This window comes from Papilio polytes, unplaced genomic scaffold (genome assembly GCF_000836215.1).
Source record: "Papilio polytes unplaced genomic scaffold, Ppol_1.0 DF824047.1, whole genome shotgun sequence".
Classification (NCBI taxonomy): domain Eukaryota; kingdom Metazoa; phylum Arthropoda; class Insecta; order Lepidoptera; family Papilionidae; genus Papilio; species Papilio polytes.
The window spans coordinates 6,608,311-6,619,917 of record NW_013525157.1 but is presented as its reverse complement, the minus strand read 5'-3'; the positions used below and the strand labels follow the sequence as shown (position 1 = coordinate 6,619,917).

The following is an 11,607-nucleotide window of genomic DNA, read 5'->3' as shown; positions in this document are numbered from 1 at the left end:
TGACATTTAAAGATCAAATTAACGTTAATAGCAATATATAATTTGAAATAGTCTTATTAATGTATGTTTTTGTAATATCCTAATGGAATTACGATAATTACTGTACCGTCAATGTTTGACAAATTAACGAACATATTTTCGACTTAGTTACATTCATTAGTCATTGAGAATTTGGTTTTAACGTGACAATATTTCCTTATATAAAATAATTTTACCTTTAAACCCGCTACTCAAAATTGTTTATACTTAAAAATATGATAATGAATTCGGAGTATCTCTCTGAAGATATCTTAGATGAGTATTTTGTTAAAACATATCGCTGTTACCGTCGAGTACAGATTTTATTAGGATCCTGTAGAGTGGACGTTCGAGACAGTTTCGTCACCGCGCCAACTAAATACCATAAATTTTATTCTATAATTTTAGTTGTCGTCTCTACATATTTGTATATCTGTACGAACAAACTCATATATGATAATAAAATCCCTAACCATTCATATTCATACTATATGTATTTTTGTGTAATGCTATTAAGTTACGTTTCATATATTTGCAATATAATACATGTTCGTTTCGTTAATTCCGATGACAATTCGAAATTTTTAATTCAATTGCAAAAAGTAGATCGATTAATGAACGTAGATGGCAACAGAAGTATGTATTCTTTCATATATCATACAAATATTGTTACACTATCGATACTTTTGACGTCATATTTATTGCTTTATGGCGTATCTTGGTACAAAAATATAAGAGATGCAATTGAACTTTTGGGTGGGTTGTGTAATGAAGTTACTTTCGCTATAGAAATTAGTCATTGCGCGAACATTATATTATTCTTTGTTACAAGACTGCGGTTTCTAAACTCAATATTATCTAACCATTTACTACATCAAGATAATAGCACGAACCAAAGTTTTTTTCCTACGAAAAACGGAATGCGCTGTTTAGCTGCTAAAACGCATGATTTCGAATCAACAGATACTTATATTTGTCTGAGAGCAATATTAGATGCATATAATGAATTTCAAAAGCTTTACAGATTTCAGGTAACAGATCTATAAATCTATATCTATTTTTTTATACATATAATTAAATTGAAGTGTCTGTTAGTTTTGTACTTTTTTGTACTTTTTTCTGTTAGTTTTTTACTGTTTAAGAAAAATTTTAGATTTCGGGAAGATGTACTTACGTTGCTGATAAATGTATCAAAAATTTTCGTCTGTCTGTCTGTTTGTCTGCAAGCCGCGTTTGTTCCGATTAATCTCCGAAACGGCTGTGCCGATTTCGAACGGACTTTCACTGAAGGGTCGCTGGATAGACGGGCATATTATAGATTACTTTTTTATTCCGCGCTGTCAAAATGGCGTAACGGGTGGTACATATTTGCGCCAACGAAGTTTGCGGGCTACAGCTCGTACTATATATTTTTTGGTTAACAATAATATTGTTTAATTATTGCAGGTTTTGTTATATTGTATCAAATCTGTGGGAACGATTTTAACGTCTTTTAATATAATTTTTCTTTCTATGCAAGACAAGGTAAAAATATCTCGTACTTATATTGCGTTATACAGAAAATAATTCATTTAATCCTTTTTAACTCCTTAGGAATTAGATTTGTTTGTGTATGTGCAAATTCCCTTCATAACAACTTTCGACATCTTTATATGCACATTTCTGTGTGTGCGTAATCAATTTTTTTACAAAGAAATTGATACGACCAAAAGGTTGTGCACAAAAGTAATGTGCGTTCATTACACAGGTAAGTTGAAACGAATTTTATAATTTATTTGGACAATATAATTTGCTTTTCATTATAACCTAAAAATGATTTAAAACACAAGAGCAAACTGACGAAGCAATTAAAAATTGTCTTTTAATTGCAGTTATCGTGTCTTTAAATACAAAGGTTTAGTAAATTCTAATAGTAATTGTTACTACCAACCAAATATTTGAACTTTGTCGGAGTTTATTTTGAAAATGTGTATTTTTCAGGACCATTGCGAGATAAAGCTAAAAAAGTGTTGAAATTAATACAAGAGGCACCACCGAAGTTCTCTGTTTACGATATGTGGCAGATGGATGTATTTTTTATGCTGAAAGTCTTTAATATTCTCACTACTTATATTATTACGACGTTACAATTTGCTCTTCTCTAAGTGTATGCGATTTAAATATTTTTAGACATGGCATATCTATTAACTACACTGAAGACATCAAGAGTTATTTGTTCGAATCGTGTAATCTATATTAAATTGCACTTTAATAATCCTCATTTGTTTTTAATTAAATTTATACCCCTGATTTATTCCCTTGAGACATGACTTTCATAAAACTAACGATAGGACCATTAACTTCGGATTAAAAAAAATGGCTTTGTGGTTTTAAACAGTACGTTTAACCGTTATCTTTAGACAAGTGAGTTATAATGACTAAAGTCGGCATTAACAAGTTATCCATGGATATACTAGATGATGACTTCGTACAAATTTTTAAACCCATCCATAAAATGCAGTATATACTAGGAACGCTACAAGTTAAAATAAAATATGGATTTGCAACGACAACGTCATATGGATACGACGTATTCAGCATATTCGTTTGGCTTATCCATATAATGTCAATGTTTGTATTCATCGTTTACTGTGAATCTTCAACTGATTCCATATTGACTGATTTCTATTTGAAATTGGGGCATATTTTAAACGGATTAATAATAGCGATGGTGACGATTAAAAACTTTTACAATGGAAATTCAAGTAGCCAGTTGTATGTTAAATTGCAGAAAATAGACCGAGATCTTGGTATGAAAAACTCGATAAAACTAAATAAGCGGGTATCAATACTTTCGAAAGTTTTTGTGGGATTGTTTTTTATTTGTAGCGTAGTTTGGTCAATTGTATTATATTTATATGTAATGAATATGAAAGTTTCTTGTGCAGTCGTTTTCATAGTAGAACTTCCTATATTAGGCAATTATATGGACATGATATTGATTTTCTTCCAAATGTATTTTATTGTAATAAGATTCGAATGTGTTGTTACAATTTTAAAAGAAAAAATAAATAAACATGTTTCCATGTCTAAAAAAAATGAGACATTTTTTGTTACGAACGAAGTGTGTACAGATGAAAAAATGTGGAACCGTCTAACAATGACTTTACGAGATTTTATAAATGCATTGGATGATCTAATTAATGTTCATCAGTTCACCGTAAGTTCTATATGTCAAATTTCTAAATAATATGGTTTTACGTGGTTTTAAACGTTACCGATTTTTAAAATTGACCCAGTAGTTTTTAAATTATTTCAATACATACAAAAATACAAATCTTTCCTGTTATAATATTAGTATAGATGAAGAAAAGAAATGTTCTTTCAATATTAAATTAAAAATAACGCATACTGTTACAGATCTTCGGGCTGACTTGTGAGTTTATAATTTTGGACATAATTTTGATACAGAGTATAATAACCACTATTAAACAACAGGTAAAAACTTACAATATATATATTTCATTAACGTATACTAGCTTTTGCCTGCGACTCTGTTCGTGTGAAATTTAAAAATAAAAACAAAAGTAAGAAGCCTTTGTGTTCTTCTATCGAGATTCGTTCAGCAGTGTAGGCTATAAACTCTTAACAAACATCCATCAAAACTTGCGCATTACAGTAAGTATGCTACATTAGTAAGATTTTTCATGATGTAAATTTTTATGTTTTATTTTCAGATGTCCATTAACATATATTCATTAATAAATATAATTCCTGTGGTCACTCTATTGTTGTTTATATTATTGTTGAGTATTATGGTGGAAATGATAAAATCAAAAATAAGTAATTCTAGAAAACTTTGCACTAACATACTGCGTTTCAGTAACGGTAAGTCTTCAAAATATATGTCTATGGTTATATCAATAAATGTGTTTAAAAAATGTTAACAAAAATATATGAAAAACAGTTTTTATAAAAATTTTCCCATATACTACCCTTAAGTAAATTAATTGAATGAATAATAAATTAGTCATGTGATTGTTATCGTTATTTCTAATTGAACTCGAATATTAAATACTCATTAAACACTTGCTAGATAAAGAATGTAACAACGAACAGTTTAAACAATAATTTTTTTATAATTCTACTAATAAGAAGGAGGAGGGGGAAAACCAATTTGTGATGACAATATGTCTAATATCGCAAATAAGGACATCTTTTACGTAAATAAATTAAGTCTACTACACTCTCTGTTCTGACGATTTTAAGCAAGAGCGTGTGCACACATGAAACTAAATTATCGCACAACTGTAGTGTGATTGTTGATTGTTTTGCAACTCATTCAACTGTTTAGTTGCACAACTAAAAATCATAAGATACAAAGTGAGAATAAACAGTTGTGCGATATTTTAGCTTCAGGTGTCCGCACACTCTACCAATTAAATTGTGCGTAAAATGTATGTTACGTACAGTTTGACAATACAATTAGAACTGACGTACATATCAGGCTTTACGAGCGTAATATTTCACCGTTAATGTTTACCTACTTATAATTACAGATGCAGCAAGGAACAACATGAAGCAGATATTATTATTACTAGAAGTAAAGAAAATATCTATTTATGATATCTACAGCCTGGATGGTCAACTGCCATTGAACTTAGTAGCGATTACCGCTACATATACTATTGTTCTGTTACAGTTTGCATTGTTACTTTAATCATACTTCATACTTGTATTATAAATGTGAAAGTTGAGATGGATGGATGTTTGTTAGAGTTTGTAGCCTAAACGGTTGAAAGGATTTCGATCAAATTTAGCATAGATATAAAGGATAGTCTGGAACAGAGGCTACTTGCGTTTGTTTTTTTTTTTGATCAGCGCGGACAGAGTCGCGGGCGAAAGCTAGTATAATATAAAAAAAATTAAAGGTTCTCCCAAAATTCTTCAAAGATTTTGATGCCGAGAGTTTTTAAATTCAATAGCTTAAAAATGAATACCTTTAGATTTGTTAAAATGGTTCTATGTTATTATGAGAAATTTTGGGGCACCTGTATTATGAGAAAAATCTTTTCTACTAAGAATTATTAAGACAATACTCACTTTATAGAGTTTTTTGCTAAAGATTCTTATTACGATAATAAAAAAGGGATCATATGGGAGAAATAAACAAAACACGTAAGATTATTAAAATCTATTTATTTCAACATCAATTCATTTAAATATATAAAAAATTGAGTCATTAAAAAAAAATGTAAAATGTGCATTTTAAAGCTAAACTGGACGGAATAAACATTGAAATACTTATTATAATGTATTATTTATATTAAGAGAAAGATGTTTTAAAATAAATTTATTTCACTGTATACTTAAACTAAATACCCACATGGTTTGAGATTCGTGCATAAAGAGACATTTCATTTTGACTGTAAAAAATAATAAAAAAAAATTTGAGTGTATAAAGACATACAAAGATCAATAATAGCGTTAGAATCCCACAAACATAACTACTATTTAGATGTATATTATGTTTTTTATATAAGAGATTTCAATTGTATACATACAACTAGCATCAGTCTCATTTGCAGTGCATGACTGACTATCAAAGAAGTATTTTGAATACCACAATACATGACAATGCCACTGCGACAAATGAATTTGTAACAACCGATGCACTGTTACACCGATGATCAAGAAAACAGAAACACCATACAGTTTCATCATACCAATCTCTGAAAAAAAAAAACAAATTATAACCTTTAAATGTAACTAGGGTTTTGGTAAACATAATCAATAAACATTGATGAAAAAGACATGATTTTGTGATCTAAGAAGGAAAATATTGCAATAATCATTTTAAATTAAGAGACTCAGGAAAATATTTGGAGTCAATAAAGAATGTAGTTCCTTTTGATTTGTGTTCCATCTCGGAGTTACTCTCTGTTTTTTATTTAACCTTTTCTTGTTAACTTACCTTTTCACATCTAGTTCTTTAATAGTATTGTTAACATAATTAGCCAAGTTAACATCTTTAGCTGCTGGTCTGCAACCTTCATATGTGTCTGCTGGTATATCTGTCCTAAAATTCTTGAAGTTGCTCAAACAATCCCTTGTTATTACTTCTTGAGCTGTAACAACAAATAAAATACAGGATACATTTAAATATATGTAAATTAAAAAGATAATACATTTGCCAATAATGTTTTTGGGACATTCTGGTGTCTTTGAGTATTTGGGTCTTAAGTTTAATACAATAAAAAAGTTAAAACAATTAGCTTTACCATTAATGAACTGATGCAGAGGGATAGGAAATAGGAAAAGAACATATCCTCTTAATTCCTTACAAAATTCTCTTTCCAGTCCCAAAGTCCCATTAAAATAATAAGGATGGAAATAGGAAGTTGACTGTATCTAAGGAAATTAGTCGAAGTCGTCCTTACCTCCTTTCCTCTCTATCAATTTTACACAAACATCTTCCCTATCAACGCAAGGACTGCCGAGATAACCAATACCACGCCAATTGAAGGGCTCGTTGCAACCAGGTGTGGCTGCCGTACATTGATAACACCATATTGCCAAACCTGCAACCAAAATATTATAAAACACTGTACAATTCACGTAAATCATTCGGTGTTGGCACCGACCAGTTACGGACCGGTCAGGGGTCCTTCATCACAGCGAGTGATTCAAACGACTTTCTCTCGAAAAAAGCAATTAATTAGCACAATTTAAAATAAACTTTAAATATGGAAAATACAATCGAAACAATACGTTACAGTAAACCACACCCTAGGTTTATTATGACAAAAACTTTACTTACATTCACTGAATAGCGAGACAAATAATATAATTAGTTGTTTCTTCATTATTGGGAGGTTGTAGATTAAATTAGTACTAGACTATATTACATTTAGTTCAAAACTTGGTTTGTTTTGAATTTTATTCAAAAACGAAACATGAACATCAATAAACCGATTCAGTCATAGCAAGAATCACAGACTAAAATTTTAAAACGAGAAATGTATTATCTGTCATACCGGCTTCGGATGAAGTCTATGCTCGTAATCTATGTTTTGCGCCCGGTAAATTCGAAAACTAGTTTTGGCAATTTTATTTATTCAAGATATGTATTCTTTCACCAATGTTTCAAATAGCATTAAGAAAAGCCGTAAACTATCAATTAATTCGTTATATGTGCAAAACAAAAACCGATCGTTTTAAGTTACGCTATTATAGCTAGTAAGATAAATGAACAATGTTTACAATTTCACGGTAGGGGTAAAAAATTCTTGCTACGCGCAATTAAGAAATTATATTAAATACACACAATATCAACAAAGATGGATCATTTATTATAATCACAAAATAAGAATCGATCAAGCACGAAAAAGAATCATTCAACTATAATACAAACACATTAAATGATGCTAGACATTATACATATATTAGCAATTTACAAATAACTAGATTAAAATTCTTCTTCCATCTTAGGTGGATTTTCATCAGGGAATACTGCTGCCCTCAACATTGCAATATCATCTTTATTTAAATCAATACCTAATGTTCCAACCACATCTTCAATGCCAATGGTACCATCATTGCTTAGGTCAACCTCTTTTATAAGATTTTCCAACATTTTGGGTGGTAATTTATGACCTTGTTTAGAAAGCAATTCCTTGAAAAATTCTCTATCAACCAGACCAGTATTATTCGGATCGAGAGATTGTAAAGCTAATCTTAATTCTTCTTCAATTGGAATAGCTCTTTGCCTTATTGTTACCATTTTGACAAATTGATCGAAAGTGATATGACCGTCTGGGTCTGGGGGCCTAACACAAAATGCTATTAATTCTTGCAATTGTTCAGGTGTGTAAGTCATGAGGAGCAACGATTTTAACATGTATATCAATTCTTTTTCAGTAATATAATTGTCTATATCAGTGTAAGCTGGATTATAATCTTGATAAATAGCCCAAAGTTGTTCTACTTCTGCTAACTGGTCATTTCGAAGAGCAAAGGGTGGTTTGAGAGCTTCTGAAGAATCTGTAAAATTGTATGGCTCCGCTGGGTCCGGTGGTGGTTCTTCTACGAATTGCTCCTCTTCCTCTATAAAATCTTCAATGACTTCTACTTTCTCTTCCTTTTTTTCTTCCTTCTTTTCTTCACCTTCTATTGCTTGATTCTCATCAGTTGGTGCATCCTGTGGTACGTTTTCTGGTTGATCAACATTTTCTGTTTGCTCTACATTTTCTGGTTGTTCGACGTTTTCTGGTGGTTCTACGTTTTCTGGCTGTTCTACATTATCTTTTTCTGTTGGTGCTATTTCTGATTTTACTTTTTCAACAGTTTCATTCTCAGTTGCATCGTTTTCCATTATTATATCACTTGTAATTTAGTTTAATTGGATAGATTTTCACGTAGTTACTCAATTTATACTAAAAATTTGTCTCCACATCTTGGCTTTCTTAAGTGTGACCTTAAAGCTATAGTTAAGTTTTCAGTTATTTTATCATAAAGATGGTGACTTCTTAAAGAAATACTATCAAGAATATTAATAAACTCTTTTAAAAGCTCCTCGCGTACATCGTCTATAAAATTAAACATTGATATTCAAAGTAAATAAATATATCGTACAAAGACAAATAAAATTTGACATTTTGTCACATTTCTTTTTTTAAAGGTAAAATCTATGTGAATATTTTGCCAGCCAATGGTTAAATCACATTAAAAACTCTGTAAAAGAAATAAAAGATGTGTGCCGATCGTTTTCTAGTATACGCGGTGCATATACATTTCCACAATTTAGGCACTAAAGTAGGCGCAGAAAAAAATAAAAGAGAAGTGGTGCTTGGGGACGCCTGTTACATCAAAATTCGTTTCTACTCAAAGGCAAATCTGCCATTATACTAAAAAACGATGTTTACATTTCTCTCAACTGCTTATTCTTCAAATATCCACTGTATTGATTTTATGTAGTGTTCAAGCTGTGTATAAGCGTGGGTTTTCGCTGTCCAATCACGTATACAAAAATGAAACATACGGTACAGATATTGACAGATCTTGGACATCTATGGTTATAACTATATTAAAGAATTATTTTATTTTATTCTTGTTCGTAGTAATTTATGTACGAATTCATTTTTGTTTTATTGACATATCCATTTTATATTAAGTTTACATATTTTACACATTTTAAGTGATATAGATAGTACGAAATGTTACGCCCCCTTATAGTAACTATGTACATTTTTATTAGCTTGGGTAAATTTAAAATTAAGATTTCATGTAAATATAAACTATTAACTGATATGTAAGAGAATGGGTAATCAAAATATTCAAGAAATTTCTTCTTAGTTATTGCGTTAGATGTTTCGCAAAAACCAATACTTTACATAATATACCGTAAACTACATGAAAACTAATAACACTAAAAGTAAATAACTTTCTAAGATCTCTAGACTAGGCTAAATTGTTAGATATTAGTCCTTTTACCTATTTAGAAAACAATCCATGTATTTCCGAGCATATAAAGTGTTTCCGTATTTATTTGCAGTTTTCAAGTCGCTTTGTTGTTGACTGCAATGCAACACCAATGCATATACAAATAAACAACATTACAAGCGTCCGTTCCGTACTAATTATAATATTGTATTTACATTAGTGGTCGATGTATTAAATCAACTCTAGATAATGCTAAAGTTCTAGTATCCCACGGCCAATGCTTTCATAAGGCGCATCACGTGCTTTTCGCTTGTGAAGAAAGAACGTCTATGTTGTGAGTGGTGAGTGAGGAATAGGCAAAGCGCGCCAAACCGGGCAGAAGAGAAGCCGCGCGGTTCCGTCGCGCATGCGGGCTAACTTCGTTCATAGTTGGCGCGAAATACTAATTCCGATTTCTTTAATTAGGTTATAATTTTTTTTTTTTACATTAAAACGGATTTTTTAAGGAGAATTAAAATGGTAAGTGATGTAATAGAAATTATATTTTTAACAGAGGATAAAATATTAGTACAATATATTACAATGAAAACAAACATTAATGAACCAAATCATTTATTTTACAATGTATAAAGTATTACTCAATTAATTCTAACATTTCTAAACAATATTGATGGTAAAGATTATCTTTGAAACGTGCTTGTTTATGAAAAAGACTACAAAAGTTATAAAATCACAATTTGCGTGTGCATGTTAAAAAAGTAACAGAAATCTATGTTATGTTTGCTTTTAATTTACTTTTTTCTTATAATTGCTTTCCTTAAATCTGAAATTATTACAATCAATGAGTAACATAAAGTGTTTTTGTGAACAAAAATCTAATAAACAAATAAATATTAAATCCAGGAAAAAATAAGAACTTTCTCTCGAGACTTTTTAAAGAAAAATAGTACTACAAATACGAAAAAACTTCGTTTTTTGGTTATCTTTATTTCATCGTGTGATTTTAAAAATCAGATTATATTTAAATAGTCGGAAATGAATCGCATTTAAAACTAAAAAATTCATCCACGCAAAAAGTTCTCATTGTTTTACTTAGATCAAGTTGTAACAATCCTAGTTAAATAGCTTCAGAAAAATTTTCAGATAAACTTACTATCGTTATATCCCAATTATCCCAATCTATCTAGAGTCGCAGACAAAAACGACTTCTAAATAAATCTTACAATGTCATCTCCTTTTTTAATCAGTAAAAATTTACGAATTCTATTCACTCATAAACACTACCTGTTGTTCGCGACTTCGTCCACTTGAAATTACAAAATAGTAAAAAATATAACCTATGTTATTCACTGATAACGTAGCTTTTTAATGGCGAAAGATTTTTTTAAATCGGCCCAGTAGTTTTTGACTTATTTAAATACATACAAAAATACGAATCTTTCCTCTTTATAATATTAGTATACATATGTACCTTTATTTGTCAAAGTAAACTGTATAAGTTCGAATTAAATATGACGAAAGAGTATTTATGCAGATGTTCTCGTTGCAACAGATGCGTGCGAATAGATTTGTACGTTATTAGCGATAATTCCCTGCAGCAGAAAACGCTCACTCAGTAAACACTGTTAGACAACATAATGTGAGATGAAGCTAAGTTTTAGTAACGCCTTTAAACCTTGATTAACAAATGTGACTGGAAATTCAAATTAATGGGCAGATTATTTGGAAGCTTTCATTCTTGGTTACTATATTATAACAAAGTCAGAGATTAGAAATAAATACCGGGAAAAAAGAATAAACAAAAACTTAATTGTTACGATTATTGTGAATAACTTTACAATATAGGATTTATTTGTTCTGTAGAAATTGTTTTATTTAGGTAAAGAAAGTCGTTCTAGTTTTCTATACTAATATTGTAAAGAAGAAAGATTTGTATTTTTGTATATATTGATATAACTCAAAAACTACTGCGTCGTATACAATCTTCTTTCACCATTATTAGTGACTACCATAGGCTAAATTTTTTAATTTCACGCGGGAGAAGATGTCAGCAGCAGCTTGCCAGAGATAAATAAATGAAGTACTGACGAATGAAATGATTTTTTTTTAATTGTCGCATAAACAATTGTAAAAAAATAGAATCATGCTCTGATCTGACCTCACGTCATT

The 11,607-nt window shown here is 30.2% G+C and overlaps 3 protein-coding genes across 3 annotated transcripts; 1 reads left to right on the top strand and 2 right to left on the bottom strand.

Moving 5' to 3' along the window:
• The first annotated feature begins 88 nt into the window (after positions 1-88).
• On the top strand, positions 89-2,266 carry LOC106100383. The gene is made up of 3 exons (XM_013279211.1): positions 89-1,049; positions 1,612-1,765; positions 1,999-2,266. The coding sequence occupies exons 1-3, from the start codon at positions 255-257 to the stop codon at positions 2,160-2,162; spliced, it is 1,113 nt and encodes a 370-aa protein (XP_013134665.1). The 5' UTR covers positions 89-254; the 3' UTR covers positions 2,163-2,266.
• Positions 2,267-5,232: 2,966 nt separating this feature from the next.
• LOC106100486 lies at positions 5,233-6,990 on the bottom strand. The gene is made up of 5 exons (XM_013279351.1): positions 6,818-6,990; positions 6,438-6,578; positions 5,972-6,125; positions 5,562-5,729; positions 5,233-5,423 (listed from the first exon to the last, which is right to left on the bottom strand). The coding sequence occupies exons 1-4, from the start codon at positions 6,861-6,863 to the stop codon at positions 5,600-5,602; spliced, it is 471 nt and encodes a 156-aa protein (XP_013134805.1). The 5' UTR covers positions 6,864-6,990; the 3' UTR covers positions 5,233-5,423; positions 5,562-5,599.
• A 448-nt stretch (positions 6,991-7,438) lies between these two features.
• Positions 7,439-8,636, bottom strand: LOC106100533. Its single transcript, XM_013279403.1, has one exon. It carries the CDS (start codon positions 8,369-8,371, stop codon positions 7,466-7,468), a length of 906 nt encoding a protein of 301 aa, XP_013134857.1. The 5' UTR covers positions 8,372-8,636; the 3' UTR covers positions 7,439-7,465.
• Between the last annotated feature and the right edge of the window lie 2,971 nt (positions 8,637-11,607).